Source organism: Trachemys scripta, chromosome 3 (genome assembly GCF_013100865.1).
Source record: "Trachemys scripta elegans isolate TJP31775 chromosome 3, CAS_Tse_1.0, whole genome shotgun sequence".
Lineage (NCBI taxonomy): Eukaryota > Metazoa > Chordata > Testudines > Emydidae > Trachemys > Trachemys scripta.
In genome coordinates, this window is record NC_048300.1 from 2,184,792 (window position 1) to 2,204,158 (window position 19,367).

The 19,367-nt window shown below is 54.1% G+C and overlaps 1 protein-coding gene across 3 annotated transcripts in view; it reads right to left on the reverse strand.

The window, feature by feature from the left end:
• The window catches only part of PYGB (glycogen phosphorylase B), a 36,090-nt gene that overhangs the window by 5,164 nt on the left and 11,559 nt on the right, over positions 1-19,367 (reverse strand). For all 3 annotated transcript variants that reach the window (XM_034763927.1, XM_034763928.1, XM_034763929.1), the window contains 15 exons: positions 17,978-18,081; positions 16,955-17,086; positions 14,623-14,734; positions 12,907-12,989; positions 12,528-12,671; positions 11,789-11,881; positions 9,780-9,926; positions 8,924-9,087; positions 7,970-8,084; positions 6,945-7,046; positions 4,529-4,676; positions 3,741-3,799; positions 2,609-2,750; positions 1,198-1,405; positions 311-445 (listed from right to left, as the gene is read on the reverse strand). In XM_034763927.1, the coding sequence (XP_034619818.1) occupies positions 311-445; positions 1,198-1,405; positions 2,609-2,750; positions 3,741-3,799; positions 4,529-4,676; positions 6,945-7,046; positions 7,970-8,084; positions 8,924-9,087; positions 9,780-9,926; positions 11,789-11,881; positions 12,528-12,671; positions 12,907-12,989; positions 14,623-14,734; positions 16,955-17,086; positions 17,978-18,081 (1,888 nt within the window). The remainder of the gene's footprint in view (positions 1-310; positions 446-1,197; positions 1,406-2,608; positions 2,751-3,740; positions 3,800-4,528; positions 4,677-6,944; positions 7,047-7,969; positions 8,085-8,923; positions 9,088-9,779; positions 9,927-11,788; positions 11,882-12,527; positions 12,672-12,906; positions 12,990-14,622; positions 14,735-16,954; positions 17,087-17,977; positions 18,082-19,367) is intronic.

Consider the following 19,367-nt stretch of genomic DNA (forward strand, 5'->3'; position numbering starts at 1 on the left):
TCCAGCCCACTCGGCACTGTGAGTGGGGCCATCCTGGGAAGGGGACCGGGGCTTTCACGAAGGGCAGGTTGGACCTGGTCCCACGTCCTTATCTGGACTCCAGCGTCCATGGCACCCAACTACATCTCCCCAGGCTGGAGCTGGACGGGGAATATTGCACCAGAGGGTCCGGAGCGCTGTATTTCCGGCCTCATCCAAAGGCCATTGAGCCCATAGGCATCAATGGACGAGGGCCATCGTGAGGAGCACCCAGGATCCCAGGGGCTTCCACACCGGCTTGGAACCAAGGACCAAGTTCACTGGCTCTCACCTGTCGTGGTTCATCAACATATTGACGACATCCCGGAAGCAGCCAGGGTCTTTAGGCGAGAAGAAGCCGCTGCTGAGCTGGTCGATGGCTTGTCTCAGCTCTGGAATGCGCTCATAGTATTCCCTAGCATTGTACCTGCACAGGAGAGAGGCGCACGCTGTAGCTGGCTCCGTGCAGCCTCACGTTGGGCTGGGGCAGCTGGGGACCTGTCTCCGTTCACGCTTCCTCCCGCCGGCAAGGGTGGGAGTTTAAGAGCTACTTAAGCAGACCCGGCCTCTCTGCTGGCCCGGACCTGCTGGACTCCGCGGCACAAGGGGACTGCGTGTGGGGTTGGTTTGATTTTTTTTAACACATCAGAAGTGAAAACTGGTGCTACAGCCCAGATCTGCTGCAGCCACGTACCCCAGCGGCCACCGCTGCTTCCCAGGGGCGGTCGGGAGTGGGGCTCGTTTTCCCAGCGCTACGCAGGGGTGGGGGAAGTCTCATCCGGCAACCTCTGCTAGTTGCTCCTTGGCCTGGCTACGCAACGCAGCAGACGCATGATGGACAGTGCCCGGGACCAGGCCCCAGTGCCCCTCCCACCCCCTGCCAGGGCCAGAATGCCACACGGGGGCATGAGCGACGCTCCATGAGTCCCTGGCTCTGAATCCAGCCAGAGTGACCTGTTACTGGCAGCCACTCCTGCTCCACTCCTGAACGCTGACTCGGACCCAGGCCCTGTCTCCTTCCCGCACGCGGTTGCACCTACCTGCCCTCTCCCCTTTCCACACAACAGCTCACGTCCTTCCCACGGCCGCTCGCCCTGTAACGCACGGGGCGATGGGGTATGTGCTAAGGACACTCTGGCAGGGGGCAGCCTGGGTCTCCTGCGATGCTGTTCTACAAACCCTCGCTTGTCCAGCGCCTCCACGTCCTCCACCCGCATGCCGAAGATGAACAGATTCTCCTCGCCGGCTTCCTCCGCCATCTCCACGTTGGCCCCGTCCATGGTCCCGATGGTGAGGGCGCCGTTCAGCATGAACTTCATGTTCCCCGTGCCTGAGGCCTCGGTGCCGGCCGTGGAGATCTGCTGGGACAGATCGGCCGCGGGAATCACTGCGGGGGGGAGGAGGGGGAGGAGGCAGTTAACACGTCGCTGTTCTTTACCCCTTGTCCCAGCTATTACAGGGGCCAGCCGGGGGCGGGGGGGGCGGTGTGGCTGTCTGGGCCAGCACTGCGGCTCCTACGCACCCCTGCCCAGCTGCTGGCACGGCAACTCCTGGGGCCTGCTCAGTCCCCAGCGGCTCCGCTGGCCCCAGGGGCGGACAGAACACCAGCAGGGCACCAGCTAGGCGCAGAGCCGGCCAGGACTTGAGGGAGGGGGCCACAAAGTCGCCTCTGCAGCCCAGACCCAGAGCTCCCCAGCCGCAGCCAGGCTCTCCCAGTCAGCACACACGCCCCCATCCTCACCCCGCTCCCAGGAGCTGCTGTCACCAGCCAGGAGCACTGCCCCACAGGGACGCGTCTGCCCCCGGCCAGAGCGCCACTGACAACCCCTCCCAGGAGCAAGCAGCTCTGACAAGGAGGAAACCAGAAGCCTGGGGAAAAGTGCAGCTGGAAAGTGACGCGGCTGGTGGTGGCTGGTGAATCCAGGGCTGGGCACCCGAGGACTGCGTCAGAACAGGAGACGCCAGAGCACCGCTACACATGGGCACATGCTCCTGGTTCAGGGCTGCCCGACCCGACATTCAAACACCTTCCAGGTCAGCCTGCCTGGACCGCTGGGCGACTTTCCATGACAACGCACAGCCAGAGCTCCATGCCCATTTGAACGCACAAGGTCTCGGGGACATGTCTCCGGTTCGGCCAGGATGGGGCGCACACAAATATCGCCCTCGGGGCTGCTCTCAGCTGGATCTCACGCCTCCCACCTCGTGCTAACACGAACAGACACAGCAAAGGGCTACACGGGCTGCACTCTCGTGGCGAGGTCTGTTCTGCCGGTGCAGCTTCTCTCTGGTACTTACGGCTGGAGCCCCCCCGCTTTGAAATCCCGGCACAGGGAATGCTGGGAAAAGCGCCAAAGGGAGGTTTAAATGGAGCCCCACAACCTTGTGCCCTGCTCTGGCCAGATCCTCCCCACCCCCCCGTCTGCTCCCGCATTCCCCTGGCTTGTGCTTGTTCCCTTACCCATATTTCTCAGCCTGCCCCTGAATCCCAGCACTGCCCATAGGGAAAGCGGCTCATGGTTTCCTCACCAACTGCACAGTCACTGCCAACTCACAGCATCCACGCAGTCCACCCCCTTTGCTGTCTTACCTTTCTCAGCAAAGGACACCCTGTAGTTCTCCAAGAAGATGACTTTGAGTCGATCTCCTATATAGGGATCGTTATTGATGACGTCCCCGATGGACGTGATCAGTTTGATAATCATTTTGGCCATGTAGTAGCCGGGAGCTGCCTGCAGAGGGAGATGGAGACACAGAAAAAGTTAAAGAAATGCACAGTAAGGCGAAAAGGAGAGACTCCCGGGGTGCTGGAACAATGTGTGTAGTGGGGGGGCTGAGAGCCATTGAGCCAAACCCTGGATATGATGGACACCGCTTCAAGCCAGGGAATGCGGCAGCCCCCAGCCCCCTCGTTCCAGCACCTCTGGCGATTCCAATCAAAACGGATGTTATCAAGGGGAGTAGCCTAGGCCGGGGTTCCTGGAATGGCCAGTGCACATGAGACGTGAGCTTGATCCCGTTCTCTTCAAACAGTTTTTCGACAAGGTGGTGCAAAACCAATAGAGTTTGGGAGCCCAAGTCTTACGCTGTTCATAGAGGCAGGGCAGTGAAAATTCTCACTTTCATTCAAGAGGCCGGGGCCCTGCAGGCTTACATGGGGCTCAACGCTTGCATGTGGTTTTAGAAACGATATGCCAAGGGCTGTGTATTCTGAGAGCAGCAGGCCCCACAAGCGGCCGCTGCAGACGAGCTGTGATCGCTCCCGAAGAGAAGACAACTACTGACCAGCAGCAGTCTCCAGGAGCAGGGCTGAGCAGAGACAGCAGAAAGACTCTTTCAAACCAAGCAGCTGCTCTGGCGCCAGTGCTGGGACACAGAGAGCACTGGACGGCAGCAAGATGATACGGCCACGGCCACGGTGGAGCGAACCTCCAAAGCCCACTGGAGTCCTGCAAAGATCCCCAACGGCAGCCACAGGTTGTGATTCTTCGTCCCCAGGCCAATTCCTTCCCCACTGGCTCCCTCTGCCAGGCCTCTGCCTTCCCCTCCATGTTCTCCCTCGGCGTCTGTACAGCGCTAAGAACGGGGGGCGGAGCCTGTCTTTACAGACCGGAAGCCAGACGGCCAGCAATATATGTCTCCCTCCAGCAGAAGGCAGAGACATGCACCCAATTCAGCTTATTAAACTGTGCTCCAAAGGAAGAGTTAATGAAACGTCTCACCTTTCCTCCAATCATCACCGTCCTTGGCACAAAGGACTTTGATGGGTCTTTTCTCATGCCTGAAAGATGAAGAGGATAAAATTAGAGTAATTCAGGGGTGACGGTGCTGAGTAACAAAGATGTTCTTTGGCTGCAGTAGCGGCTGGAGGCACCAGTCATGAACAGGACCCTGTCGTGCCAGGTGCTGTACAAATACGTAACATGTGGTCACTGCCTTAAGGAGTTTATACTCTAAGTAAACAAAACTATAGACACCAGATCTGCATCTGCTTCTGTGCTAAACCTTCCGGTCGTGACCACCTCAGAGCACCATCAACATTTCCAGGAAGACACAAGAATTGATATTGACCATCTGCTCCCAGAGCAGAAATTGGGCTCTGGTATTTCTGGGGCACAACATGACCATGGGGTTATACAGCCCACGTTAACCAACAGTAATGTGGGTCTTTGGAAGTTAGGAAAACCATTTGCACTGAAAATACATATTTAGGAACCAAACGTTGCTTGGGAAAGGACCAACAAGGCCAAAGGGGCAGAACTTTGCGAGACAAACCCAGTCTCCCCCCCTCGCCATTGGACTGGCGCCTCGGAGCACAGCCCTCCGTCCTGCACCCAGAGGGCCCCGAGACCCAGTGAGCCAGGCAGCCGCGCGGCGAGGCGAGAGCGAGAGCGCGGCGGGAGCGAGAGCGCGGCGCGGCGGGAGCGAGAGCGAGAGCGCGGCGGGAGCGAGAGCGAGAGCGCGGCGGGAGCGAGAGCGAGAGCGCGGCGGGAGCGAGAGCGCGGCTCACGGTTGTAGAGGGTGATGATGTGCAGACAGTTGAGGAGCTGCCTCTTGTACTCGTGAATCCGCTTCACGTGCACGTCGAACATGGAGGACGGGTTGATTTTCACCTTGTACGTCTCCTCCAAGTAGGCCGAGAACTTGAGCTTGTTCTCCTGGGAAGGAAAGCGGGGAGACAGCTGAGTACCCGTCTGACAGCTCGTCTGTCACGGTGCAGCTGGCTGGAAAACAAGAGTTCCTCTGGCAGATTCTCTCTCTGCCCAGTGAACATTTACCAAGTCCCTGCTCTGCCTGATTCACAGCAGGGCCTCGAACATGGGTTTTCCCATGTGAGAGCCTCACCACCGGGCTGCTGGCAAAGCTGGGATGGGTTTCTCTCTCTCTCTCTCTCCCACAATTACTTCCTGGACCTGCGGAGCCTTCCCAACAAAAGTTCCATTGAAACCGACACATTTCCAGGAAGAGTTTTGGTTTTCCTGAATCGCCATTTTCTGATAAACATTCTGTTGAACAATTCCTGACCAGCTCCAGTCACGAGTGCTCAGCGCCGTGGGTTGGGGAGTGAGTGGTGATCTCCCACCCGCCCGGGGGTTCGTAGGACAGGTGTCTTCTATCCGCACACCAGACACCTGCAGCCAAAGCCAATGCTACAGATTGCTTGACAAGGGTGCAAATGTACGAGGAAATCCCTCTTCCTCACAGCTTGAGACAACACTCCAGGGAACCTCTGGGATGGGCAGACGGCTGCCTGAAGCAAGGACTGAGCAGCGAGGTAGACTGGGGACTGCTCAGACAGTGCAAGAACAAGGGGACAGTCACTGAAATTGAAAGAGCCCAAATTTCAAACAGATCATTGGAAATACCTCTTCGCCCAGTGTACAGTTAGCTTGTGGAATTCACTGCCACAAGGTATCATGGAGGCCCTGAGCTTAGCAGTATTAAAAAGGGATCATTTATACAGATAACAAGAGTCACACGAGTAAGGGTAAAAAAAACAAGACTTTTGGAAGGTCTATAAACCTTCATGCTCCAGGGCACAAACCAACACCCAGCTGACGGGGGGTCAGGAGGAAACTTTCCCTGGGGGCACATTACCCCATAAGTGCCGGGCTTTCCTGCACCTTCCTCTGGAGAAGCTGGGCCTGGCCACTGTCAAACACAGGATGGGGTGAGCGAGATGGTCTGCTCCAGTCTGCATCCGAAGAAGTGAGATTTTTACTCACGAAAGCTTATGCCCAAATAAATCTGTTAGTCTTTAAGGTGCCACCAGACTCCTTGTTGCTCCAGTCTGGCAATTCCCAAGTTCCTGCCCAGCCAGCTGTAGAAAGGTGGGGCCAGATGGAAGATGTAACTTGACCAAGGGCAGAGAGAAGCCAAGAGGAAAGCAGGAGGGAGGAAAGGGCATAGAGGGGAGCAGAAAAGAGGGAAGCAGCAAAGACAGTATGAGAAGGAGGAAGACTGGGAGAAGAGGGGAAGACCAGATGAGCAGGGGTAGGAGGAGGCAAGAATGGAACTATGGAGTCGGGATAAGGAAAGAAGAAAACGAGAGCGTGGGAGGGGAGAGGGGTAAGAAATTAGAAATGGGAGGAGCATTTCACTCCCAATGGGGCACGGCCAGACATCTAGAAATGGGGACAAGCCTGTTGCCTCCAGCACGAATCTCTTTGCTGCTGCAGCAAAACCTGGTCTGTCGGGTTTCTGACGTTAGAGCCGGTCAGGAATCTTCCATCGATAGGAAGAACGTTAGAGAATGTTTATTGTGCCAAAATGTCCTGATTTTCCATTTGGAAAATCAAATTAAAATGTTTCCCGCTGGCTCCGCATTAATCTGTGTCCGCCCGAGCCACCACGGTGCCCCAAGGGATCTGTAGTTCCAGTACATCAAAGCCCACTTCCCCCTATGGATTAGGCTCTTGGCCAGATTACATCTCCCATGATGCACCAAGATGTCTGTTCTGACTGAGCTGCCACATTGCATCATGGGAGTACCATGAACACCATGCATCATGGGAGATGTAGTGGCCATGGAGCCCGGCCCATAGGATGAATGGGCGTGAAGTACCCAAACTACAGTTCCCGCGAGGCAATGAAGCAGCGCAGGCAGGCACAGGCTAACGCGGGGCTGCCCTGAATCAAAGTATTTCAAAGTTTCCCAATCAATAGTTTTCAGAACTTCTCATTCTGGAATGAGTTTTGGTATTTCAACTTTTCAACCTGAGTCGGACAAACATGGGACAATCCTGCACTGTCGGGGGAATGGGCTAGACCGGCTAATGGGTCTTTTCCATCTCGAGATTCTGTGGGCCCAGTTCTCTGCCAGGTGAACCACCACTGATGTCAATGGAGCTGCACCCATTTGCCCCCAGCAGAATTTTCAGCCTGAGAACTAGGCTATGAACTAGTTGCTCTGATGTCCACGTTACCTGTTTAACTTTGGCCACATCCCGGATAAACACCTCGTCATCGACAAAATCCAGTAACTTCTTCAGCTGGCTCAGATCCGTTACAAAATCTTCTCCGATTTTCTAAGGAAATAAAACCGGAAATGAATGTCCTTTGCTGGATGTCTCACTTGCTGCATAATGTCACTTCCCTGCTAGAAATGCCTCAGTCCTGACTGGGAAAGAAAAAAAAAGCCAGGCTTGGCAAAAATATGGCACCAATTATCGTGGTTAGGTTATTACTATGCATTGTTTTAGAGTTTAAATGTATTGGGAATAAATGATTGGTACAAAAACATTTTAGTCTATCACACAATTCCATAGCACTCCCATACAGCTAAGCAAAGAAAGGCTGTATGTGCCAGGAATTACTTCCAGATGGGTAGAGTATTTACAGTGTATTATCAGCCACTAGATGTCTTAGTATGCTGTCTGGAGTTCCTGGCAAGGCATGGTCCTGGTAAACAAAGGAGACAAAGCTGGAACTCAAGCTGTGTCGGAGCCGGTTTGTGTGAGTAGCTGTAGACATTTCCTTTAGTGCACGCCCCATTTAAGAGAGACTGTCGTTCCATATATCATGACACCAAGGGAGGTGATGCTGTTCTGACAATCTATCCCAGTGGTTCTCAAACTTTTGTACTGGTGACCCCTTCACATAGCACGCCTCTGAGTGCGACCCCCCTTATAAATTAAAAACACTTGTTTATATATTTAACACCATTATAAACCTCCAGTTTGAGAACCGCTGATCTCTCCTCAGCCCATGGAAAGGTGGAGCCAACGGTCAGCAGTTCTTTGAGTAACTCCTGATGGCTGATTTTAAAGCTCTGCCCTCATGCATGTGTGTGTCAGATGTTCAAGAAGTGAGACAGCTGCCCCTCTAGCCTTGCCTGGAGCTACGCGGACTGACACCTGCTGAAGATCTGGCCCCATTTGTTTACACTGCCCTGAAGACTGTTTTGTGAACAAACACTAGGGGTGAAGTAGCTCCCATGGGAGTGGCTCACCTCAGCAATGACACCTGCGAGTCCTGGGTTGCACAGCAGGAGCCAGCGCCGCGGAGTGATGCCGTTCGTCTTGTTCTGGAATTTCTCTGGTTCCATCTCATAGAAATCTTTGAATCTGAAACGCACGGGCAGTAGGGGAGACACTGAGCAGGTCCGTTCCCAGAGTTTTATAAAACTGTAACCTCAGATGCTCCTGACTCTATTTACAATCCAGCTGAAGTCTTTCTGTTGACATCAATTGGAACTGCACTAGGCCCTAAATACCTGTGATCCTAGCTGCTGAAACTGCGATTCCAAACCTAGGCGATGAAAATGAGTGCAGCAGCAGTCAAAAAAGTCAACAGAATGTTGGGAATCATTAAGAAAAAGGACAGATGATAAGACAGAAAATATCATAATGCCTCTCTATAAATCTATGGGACGCCCACACCTTGAATCCTGCGTGCAGATGTGGTCGTCCCATCTTAAAAAAGAGATATTGGAATTGGAAAAGGTACAGAAGGGGCATAGAACAGCTGCTGTACGAGGAGAGATTAAAAAGACTGACTTTTCAGCTTGGAAAAGAGAGACGACTAAGGGAGGATATGAGAGAGGTCTATAAAATCATGACTGGTGTGGAGAAAGTAAATAAGGAAGTGCTATTTACTCCTCATAACACAAGAGCTAGGGATCACCAAATGAAATTAATAGGCAGCAGGTTTAAAACAAACAAAATAAAGTATTTTTTCACACAACACACAATCAACCTTCGGTCTGACCCAGTATGGCCGTTCTTATGTAACCGAAAGCTTTGTATGGCCTGCAGCCTCTCTACTGCTGGTGCGAGGAGGAAAGAACCCAGCTTGACTCTCAGCTTCCAGGCTAAGTTTACAGGGCTGGGCAGTGAGGAAAAACAGCCTTTCCCTGGCAAAGCCAGCTCTGAACGGGAGGCCGCTCTGCGGGTGAGTCACTCACACGGAATTCTTCACGATTTCGGAGTGAATCCTGGCCACCCCATTGACGGCGTGGGAGCCGATCACGCAGAGGTGGGCCATGTTAATCCTCTTGCAGTCCCCTTCCTCGATCACGGACATCCTGCGCAGACGGTCTAGGTCTCCGGGGTAGAGGGCGGCCACGTGCTGCCGGGACACACACACACAAACGTCAGTGGCGCAGCCTTAAAATGCAGACAAGGGGCTAGACTGTCACTGGGGCTGCCCCCAGCCTGGGGGAGTCAAAGCCCTCCTGACACTGCTGGGGGGGGTTACTCGGGGTACACCCCCTGAGCAAGGGGGTGCAGCTGCTGCTCTGCCACTCCCCCAGTGCCAGTGAGGAGCAAAGGGGGGGTGACTAGAGCAATGGGGGGCAGGGAGGTACTGTGCCTTGGAGCAGAAGCAGGGTCATAGCACCCCCTAGGGCTGCTCCTGGGTGGGTGCACCCCACGTTTACATTTTTAGGGGGTATTTTCAAAGGCAGACGGGGCACCAAGAACCCAGGGGGGCCTTTACCAGCCACTCCCCCCTGAAGGTGACAGGGACCAGCCGGGCAGCGCTGGAGGCTAAATACCGCTATTTATCCACTGAGAACCCAGCACAGCGTCCCGAACCACACAGTACGGGGCAGCCACGGGGAGAGACGGCAGAGCCACTGCCTGGCAGGGAGCAGCGGCTCAGAGCGACAGTGATTCTGAGCTGCAAAGACTCGTCCGTGGGACGCACGGCGAGAGCAGCAGTTCCACGCCTTACAGGCCAGGCCTGGGCTGGGGGACCTGGACGAGACGAGGTCCCTGTCAGCTGGGGCCAGCTCCCAGTCCCGAGCCCGAGCCCCTCACATCCAGATGTCTTTGGTTGATGGTATAAATGATCTCCAGGTGGCGCGGCAGCAGCTTCTCGAACATGGTGACTGGCCAGCGCTCCAGGGCCTCGGGCAGCACGGTGTGGTTGGTGTAGGCGCAGGTCCGCTTGGTGACCTCCCAGGCCTGGGGAGGGACAAACACGCTCACATCAAACAACTGAGACGCTTGAGTTTGACTCCATTGGGATCATTACTGGGGTGTCTGGGTGAAATTCAACAACTGGGTCAGACTAGGAGCCCCCGCAGGTGCTGGGCTGGCTGGTCCATGTCCTCAGGGTCTAACTGAATCTTCCCCCAGGTCACCTGGGTCCCTCCTGTTCCCTGCCGGGGGCACAGGATTGTCCAGTCTGCTTTGGGCTGCGATACCCTGCTCGGAGTTCGGTTGTCGGGTGGTGCTACAGGCCGTCTGACTAACTCAATGGCTGGTTCCTTCTGCCCTTAAACCATCAAACTGTGACAACATCTCAGAGCAGAGGGATGGCACTTCCCAGAGACAGGGAATCTCTCTCTCTTTCTCACACACACACAACTGACAGCACCAGATTCTGCCGATATCTCTAACAGCACTGCACAGTAACGACCTTTCAGCTCTCAGACTGGCTTGGTGGGGCCCACGACAGGTTTTTCCGTCAGAAAATGCCGACTCACGGCCCTGCTAACAGGAAGAGGTTGGCTCTGATGAATCCCCTGGTCCCAAACATTTTTAAGAAACAAAAATTTGGACGCTGTCGAAAGGTCCCGTTTTATCCGTCTCAAACCCTAGAAAGGCGCGTATTTCAGTTCATGACGGTTTCAATTTTGCAGTTAATTTATACTAAAAAAAAAAAAAGGTAAAAAACAAGATTTAAAAAGGTCAAAATCGAAAGGAAACATTTCTGTTGGCCCAATCGGAATTTGCATTTATTTATTTATTTATTTATGGTTCACAAGAATTTTCAAGATTTGGAGTTTTCATCCTGACCTGGGACAGGAAAACGGTGCTTCAGGTGCACGTGCGCGCCCCTCGGGCCTTGATCAGAGGCTGGGCTCAGGCTGGAGCACGCGAGCATCTACACTGCAATCCTATAGCCCTGCTCAGCGGCCACGGGCCAGCCAGGGGCGTTTTACTGCAGTGCAGACATACCCCAAGGCTCTGCCAGAGTCACCCTATAGGCCAGTGGCTCGGCCCTCACCTGAGATGTGAGAGCCCCAGGTTCAAATCTGCGCTCCAATCAATAGCTATATGAATTTACTCTGACGCCCATTAGCCCTGGGCCCTCCAGCAGCTCTGCCAGGCCTCTCCAGTCCCTGTGAGAGCAGCCTCCCCTTCTTCTCCGGGAGATCTCTCCCCGTCACCCCTGGCCAAAGCGTGCCGGCAGGGGGCACTTCCTGCCCAACAGGAGGGTAACCAGGACTCCAGTTACAGCAAAGAGCTCGCGTGTGTCGCGGGGGGGAAACAGGACAGAAAGTGGACCCAGCTGTGTGGAGGGAGGGGGACGATATGGAAAAAGTGAGCGCATTGGAAATAGAGTGGGCGGGACAAAGCCCTGGCCAGGATGATTTAGTTGGTGTTGGTCCTGCTTTGAGCAGGGGGTTGGACTAGATGCCTCCTGAGGTCGCTTCCAACCCTGAGTTTCTATGATTCTATGGGAGGCAGGGAGAGGGGAAGTACCAGCAGAACAGAAAGAGAGGTGGAGATCAGACAGCAGGAACTCAGCAGGAGAAACTGCGGGGCGAGAAGCTCTTGGGGAAGACACGGTCAAGAGGGACCCTGGCCGCTGTGGGCAGCTCCCCCTTCGCTGTGGAGAGGAAGCAAGAGGCAGCGAAGCCAGGAAGGCTCGAACGGGAGAGTAAAGTCCCCACAGAGGAGGATGCACGACTGGGGAGAGGATCAAAGTCAGGGTTAAACGAAGCTCTCCCGGGTCTTGCCAAGGCCACCCTCCTGCAAGAGCGGGCGAGGCAGGGTCTGAACACAGGCCCGGCCCAGCTCTGCCCCCTCACACTCACCTTCTCCCACTCCATTTTCTCCACGTCCACCAGGATCCGCATGAGCTCCGGGATGGAAAGTGCTGGGTGAGTGTCGTTCAGCTGAATGGCGACCTGCAGTGGAGACATTCCCAGGTGAGACGCACTCACGGGGACGTGCTCCTGTGCTCCCAGGGCAGTCCCAGGCCCGGTCTACACTACACAGCTTTGTCGCACAGCTATATCAGCGCTGAGTGTGGGAACTCCCCCCCGCTAGCCGACATCACGATGCCAGCAAAACACTCGGTGTAGACACAACTATCCTGAAAGAAACGTCTCTTCTTTTGACATACGGGGAGGCGGTGTAGCTATGCCAGCAGAACTCCAAGGTCTCGAAGTCTTCACTAGAGGTTCTGCCAACACAGCTATACCAGCCAACGCTCTGTAGAGCCGGCAGTCCCACAGGGCAGTTACAGAGCTAATTCAGCGTCCATGGCCATCACCACCTGACATGCACAAAGCCTCTGGGAAGGGATGGACGCCCAGGAATGGCTCTAGCAGAGCTGGCCAACGTGCTTCCAAAAATTCAAATGACAAAGGGGCACATTTTTCACAAGAAACGTTCACTATTTTGACAGCAGCCGTAGGGGCTGGATTTCAACACCTAAATCTTTGGAAATGGGGTCCCTAGTGCCTGCTTTGGAAAGCGACGTGATGGAGAGAGGCGGCATCGGCAGAGCCTGGGGCGGCAGCACCTGCCACGGCTCTGCCAGGTGCTCACCTTGTCTGGGAAGGTCTCAAAGCATGTCCTGACTGGGTCTCGGGAGCCGAAGTTGGAAGACTTGAACCGGCGAATGATGTCCTGCAGGGTGGCAGCTACCACGAAGTATTCCTGCTTCAGCCGCAGTTCTTTCCCTTCGAAGAACTAGACACACAAGGCCCGGCATCAGCTTGGCTCGTGCTAGCATCCCCGCTGTGGCTAACCGCCACCTAGGTGCAGCGTGACCTGCCGGGAGGCCTCCAAGCTGAGTGGAACGGTGCCCAGGGGCTTTGGGGCAGGCCCTAGATGGCCCCGGCTCCTGCTCCGGCCCTGGGTGAATGTTCACGAGGCACACTCCACCCAAGGGGCGAAAAGGCACGTAGGGAAGGGGGTCACTCACATTGTCATTCGGATACAGGACTCGGGAGATGTTTTCTGCCAGGTTTCGATCCAACACAGCCTCGATATAATCACCCACATTAACTGAGGAGAGAGACAGCACGCAGGGCCAGACAGCCGTTAGGACGACACGTTTACCTTACCCCCTAACACACACATGCCTTGGCACGTGTCCTTCATACAACTGACAGTAGGGAAGGAGAGAGGGAGCTAGGACCTGATCCCACTGACCCTGGAGCCAAGGTCCTTCCAGCTGAGATCAGAGCCCCGTGGCGCTAGGCGCTGCACATAACACAGTGCCTGTCCCGGCCCCGAGGAGTTACAGACTCGGCAGACAAGACGAAGGGTGGGAGTTTAGAGCTGAGGAACTGAGGCACAGAGAGATCATGTCACTTAACCGAGCTCACAGGGGGCGTCTGTGGCAGAACTGGGACCTCACAGAACCAGGGAAATGTGGGGCTACTTCGGGAGGTCTCTGCATGGTCTGTTTTATTCAGGACTGGTCAATGAGCAGCACTGAGGTGCACTGGATGACCAGGTGCAGCGGGGGAGATAGGGGAGCAGGAAAGCTTGCTCAGAGCAGGCTGTTAAAATGGCATCCCCAGGCCCCGCTTCCCCAGGCATCACTCCTGTTTCATGCCAGTGCACGGCCCAGTCTTCATACACCTGCCAAGTTTTCTGCGGCGCCACATGACACGGTATGCAAATTATTGAAAGAGTCAATTTACATATTTATAAAGTCTTTGCATAACCTCAGAGACTTGGGCTTGTGGTCAGTAGATCCTGCCCCAAGCCCTGGTGGGGAGGGGCCTGGTGGAGCAGCTCAGAACTTGGCAGCTCTGAGGCTGGGCAGGAACAGGGGTAGGTGGGTAGGTGGGAGGGTGTCCTAGGGTGGTGGGGGAGGGGAACAGGGGTAGCTAGAAGCTGTCCAAGTTTAGTGGATGGATGCTGGGGCATCAGGGACAATGGGGGCTAGCTGCAGTCAGGGGGTGGCTGTGTAGAGAGGGGGTGCTGGGATGTCTGGGGTAGGTGAGTAGTGGGGTGTCTGGGACAGGTGGGTGGGTGCTGCGATAGGCAGGTGCTGTCTAGGAGAAGAGCTAGAGTCCCTCAGCAGGGGAAAGAGGACTTCCTGAGGCCCCAGGGTCTGGCAGGGGGAGCTTGGCACCGAGCTCGTTTTCTTCCCCACCGCTGCCACCACCACTCCTCACGCAGCAGCCTCCAGCAGCATGAAGCCAGAGAGAAGCAGACCAGCAACCTGAGGCAGGCTCAATGGTGGCCTCTAGCAGCCACAGGTGGAACTGCAGTTTCTGGCCCCTTCAGGTGGAGCTGCAGGCATGCGGGCAGGGCTGGGAAATACAGACTGTGGCATGGGGTGTGTGACACCTGGCAGCCTGGCCTCATTGCTCCACACCTGCATTGCAGGTAAGTGGACTGAAGGCTCAAATTTACTTGCCCTCCAATAGAACTGACATCTGAAGATTCAGAACAATTTTTATTTTGGCCAGAGATGCCAGCCCTTCCCTAACAAAGTGGGAGGACTGATTTAAATATACCCTCGTGTGTTATGTTTCATTTACAGTGTGTGTGATTGTATCTGGGGCCCCACTCTGCCAGGTGCTGTATATGCACACACACACACACACCCCAGAGACCCTCCCTGCCCCAGCGAGCGTCCAAGGTAAGCAATGAACAGAGACTGCAGAGAGACAGCACTTACACTCCTGAAGGTTGAAGTCATTGGGTGCTTTGGCAGACCACAGTCTCATTGTGTTCACGGTGTTGTTCTTGTATCCTGGCACGGGGGTATCATAAGGCATGGCAAGAACTACCTGTAAGAGGAGAATACGTCACTTCCAATTAGCTACAGGATGTCCTCAGGGTACAAAACGGGCAAGAAAACAACCCAAACTCGTGTGTGTGCACGTACATTTATAAATAGTTTATACATAGTTTATAAGGGTTAATAAGTGATGAATAGACATAGTGTATTCTTATTCTTGTAGCAACAGCATCCAAGCAGCACGTGTTATAGATTGAAACTAGCACATCAGTAAAAGGTGCTATCGATGATCATAAGCAACCTGTTGACCTTTAGAACTGCTTAACCATTTTTTAAAACATCTATTAATTATTCATTCACGTGTTATAAATGTACCTCAGTGGCCATTAAAATCCAAACCATCCTGCAGAATTCAATATAAAATTATCTCTCTGCTATAGATGGGTAAAAACCCCCACTACAGAAAGGCTTTTGTTCTCTGTTTGTCTTCTGGTATTTGAGCCTTCAGAATTCGTATTTTCAAGCTTTTCCCCACTCCCGTGAGGATTAGACACTTCTAGCTCTCATTTTAAAAAGCAGTGAGTCTCTCAGAACCACCTGACTCCAGGAGCTGGGGCTTTAATGAAAGCACCAAATTTCCTGAGCCTCGCAATCCAGTGGAAAGAGTGGTCACACTGACAGCCCAGGATGAGTTTGTGGGGCTGGCAATTACAACAAACAGCCTTTTACCTGCAGGCTTTGGGAGAAGGGGTCCAAGGAGGAGGGTCACGAAGCTTGAATGAGCTGTGTTACACCGTCAGACCCACGTGCTCCTTCCCAGGCAAGGCTGGTTTTATTCCCGCTAGCTCCCGAGACGGAGGGGCAATGCTTAGCACTCGGGTGCCGCTGGCATTTGTGAAAATCAATTTAGGTGCCTAACCGGGAGCCGAGTCCTTTTGAAAATCCAGCTCCGGATCTGGGAGCTGAGCACTCGAAAATCTGGTCCCAAGCTGCCAGGCCATCAGTTAATGTTTATTTCCACCCACACATCACATTCCCCTGCAACATATGCTGCTGTGTGACTCAGCCGCTGGGCCCTTCCTATTTACCAGCAGAGACCTAGAGCTCGCGCTGCTGCTCTGAGAACGAGCAGCATCAGCAGCCGGAACAGAAAGGCTCACTCCGAACTCACATCGGTTAGTAAACTGAGGCACAGAGAGATCAACTGACTAGCCCAGCCTCACACAGGGAATTGTGGCAGACATACAGGTCTCCCTGTTCCCAGCCTTACCCCCCGGAGCATCTTCCCTCTTGTCTAGGGAGCACGCAGTAGAGGCCAGGCTCTGGTCCAGCAGGTGGTATGTAAATTGTATGGGAGGAAGACTCGCCTTCTCTCCTGTTGGGTGCCTCTCTGGGAAAGCACCCAGGACTAAATGCAATATGCACTGTTATCTGGCAACTTCTGGATTCAAAGACCAGATCTTAGAAATTCACACTTATTAAAACACCCGGAAATCAAACATTTCAAGCCAGGTGTGAAATTCTGGACCCACTTCAGTGGGTCCAGAATGACCCAGAATGACCCCAAACTGCCATTGACTTCAATGGGGCCAGGATTTTACCCCTGTTGTTTAGGTCACTTGGCTCCCCTAGCAATATTATGGTCTATCATTTTAAACACCGTCTGCTTCTCTCTTCATAGCGCTACTCTCACTTCCATCAGTGCCACTCAGGGTTTAGGGCCCAAATGTGCTAGGCGCTGTACAAAACACAGGATAAAAGAACATATCCAGCAACTGCAAATAACAACTAACTAATCTTCTCCACCCAAACCTTCCAGACTACCTAAAGTCACAGAAAAATCCCATAAAAAAATCTCACAAACACGGTCTTTGAGATATACATAGCCAGAAAAAAGGGTTGGAAGATTTGTCCCAAATTGAGGGAAGAAAAATAAACCACCCACCATGAGTCTAAATCCCCACCAACCTGCACTGGTGTAAATCCGGAGCGGCTCCACTGAAGTCTGTGTAAGTCAAGGGAGAATCGGGCCCTGAACAGTTTGATGCTACGTATGTTACTGCCGCCTGCCTGATTTGTCTTGGCAAAGGATCATCGTGTGAAACTGTAGGCAGTTTGGTTTAGAGTTGGCAAAGCCGGGAGTGGGGCTGGGATCACGTTTCTAACGAGAGACCCAGCTTCAAACTTAGTTCTGGACAGACCAGGGTCCCTCCCTGGTCGCATCTGGGCATGTCACTACCATTCCCAAAGTGAGTGGGGATCTTTATACCTGAGTATCGATCCACTTCACGCCCTCCGCAGTGTGCTCCACTCGGCCGTAGAAATGCACAGGAAGCATATACTCAGGGCGGGCTTTTTCCCAGGGGTTGCCATAGCGCAGCCAATCATCGGCTTCCTCCACCTAAAACATACCAGCAATAGACGGTTATTCTAGCCATGGCCGAACTAGGGCTCTGCTAAGAAGGAGATTCTTGTAATCGGCATTTAAAAACTTTTTAAAACTCCTTTTTAAAGCTTGGGGTTTTTTTAAATGAGACACGTGAACCTCCCTGAACCCCGAACCATTAATGGCCGGATCCCCCACTGGTGCAGATCGGTGCACTCCACTGATCGCATGGAGCTGTTCCATTCACACCAGCTGAGGATCTGGCCAGTAACTCTAGACAGCAGCATGGGCGTCCATGTTGGTTGTGCCTCCTTGATTCGTCTGCCCAATGGGCACAGCTTAGAGTAAAAAGACAGGGCTCTGTCTGCCTAGTCACCCTGCAGACTCCACCAGCAATCTGAACACCTGTCCAGCGCTTCCTTTGCTCATGAACCATCAGCCGCAGTCAAGATTCTGCAGTGTGTTGCGGTGCTCACGCCAGCAAAGAATCCAGCCCTTTCTCCCATTACTGGGCTGGCTTTGCAGGGCTAGCGTGAGTAACAATGAACGGCACAATCATTTGGGTCAGTAACGTAAGCTGCTGTCTGTCACAATACACAGAGGAACCGGCCCTGCACTGGCACGCTGGAGATCCGGGCTCCGTTCCCAGCTCTGCCACAGATGCCATGTGTGACCTCGGACACGGCACTTCATCTGCCTGGGCCTCGGTTCTCCACCCTCGGTCTATTCAGACTGCAAGATCTGTGGGGCAAGGACGACCTCTCCCTACGTGTCTGCACAGCACCACACAGAAGGGGCTCTGCTCTCCATTGGGCCGTTAGGCGCGACAATACCATCCATGATCGATTGCCAGAACAATCAAAGGGAACGTTACAAACCGAATGCTGAACTGCCCCACCGACAGACCTGCCAGCCATCGAGAATCTTCTGATTAAATATGCCAAATTCGTATCGGATCCCGTAGCCATAGGCTGCCAGCCCCAGCGTCGCCATGGAGTCGAGGAAGCAAGCTGAAACATCAAAGCAAAAGATCCCTCTTAGGAGCAGGTTTTCAGAAACCCAGCGAGGAGACCCGGGCCCGTGTCCACATCTCAGCCCTGTGACTCGCACGGGGCTACGGGCCCGAGACAACCCGCAGCTTTTCCTTTTTGGGACTCGGAATTTTTCAAAACTTGTGCACAACCAAAGGGCTGAGGAGTGTGTGTGTGTGGGGGGGTGTTGTGAATTTCTAGCCTACTTTGGATTAGACTGTGCAACAGTCCCAAGAAGTAGCCGCCCTGACATCAGAGAGCACGGTGGCACTCCGAGGGGGTGTGTGTGCAGAATCTGACCCCCGTTGGGCTCCATTTGTGGGGGCAGAGATTGATCCGTTCTCCAAGGAGCTTGTGCGGAGGGCAGGAACTGATGGATTCGTTGGGAGAATGGATGAGGTGTGTGTACACACGTGTGCACCTGGGAGGGGGAGGGATTGATGGATTTGGGGGAGCTGTTTTAGGGGAACCCACTTTGTATTTTTATGCCCCCCGTACACGATTGTTTCTTTGGTTCTTAGCCAAATACCCATAGGCAGGTCTGGCAGGGCCCCAGCTTCCCTCTGCCGCCTCTCACCACCGAGACGGGTGCTAGGGGCTATCTGAGCCCCGCCGTCTCCTTCCAAGGGGAAGCAGGGAGGCGGAACTGGAAGCAAGCCTAGGAGCTGGGGGGCATTTTCCCATGCTCCTGGTGGGGGCAGTGACCGGAGGCTTGGGCGTGATGCAGAAAGCGGATATCGATTCCAGACATGCCTCCCAGGGGCGCGCTGGGGCTAGCCAGCTACTCGTTATAAAGGGACACCAAGTGTGACTTTTACTAGCATCCACAGCACTAGTAATTGTGTGTCAGGACTCTGTGGCTAACAACCAGCCCTAAGGTGGACGGGAGCAGCAAGAGCTGGTCTTGACACAGGGCTGCAGGGTGCTGAACAGCGATGGGGACAGTCCCAGGGCAAAGAACAGTTCAACAGCCCTGTCTCAATGTGAGTTCAGCACAGCTGTGGCCAAAACGGACCCGAGCACGGCCTGGCGGGGGTCAAGCTGTTTTATAATCCAGTTAAAACCAAGTCCTCGTCCCGGGCTCTCCCTGAGCTAACCCAGGGCTTTCAACTTCCCACGGCTGCTCCCGCAGCAACACTAGTGTGGACTGACCCCAGCACGTCAAGTAACCTCGCTGCAGCAGGTCGAGGTGACACACTAGCTAAAATGACGGCAGATGCTGGCACCTTGTCTACACTAGAACTGCACCCGTGTTAGCAAGGACA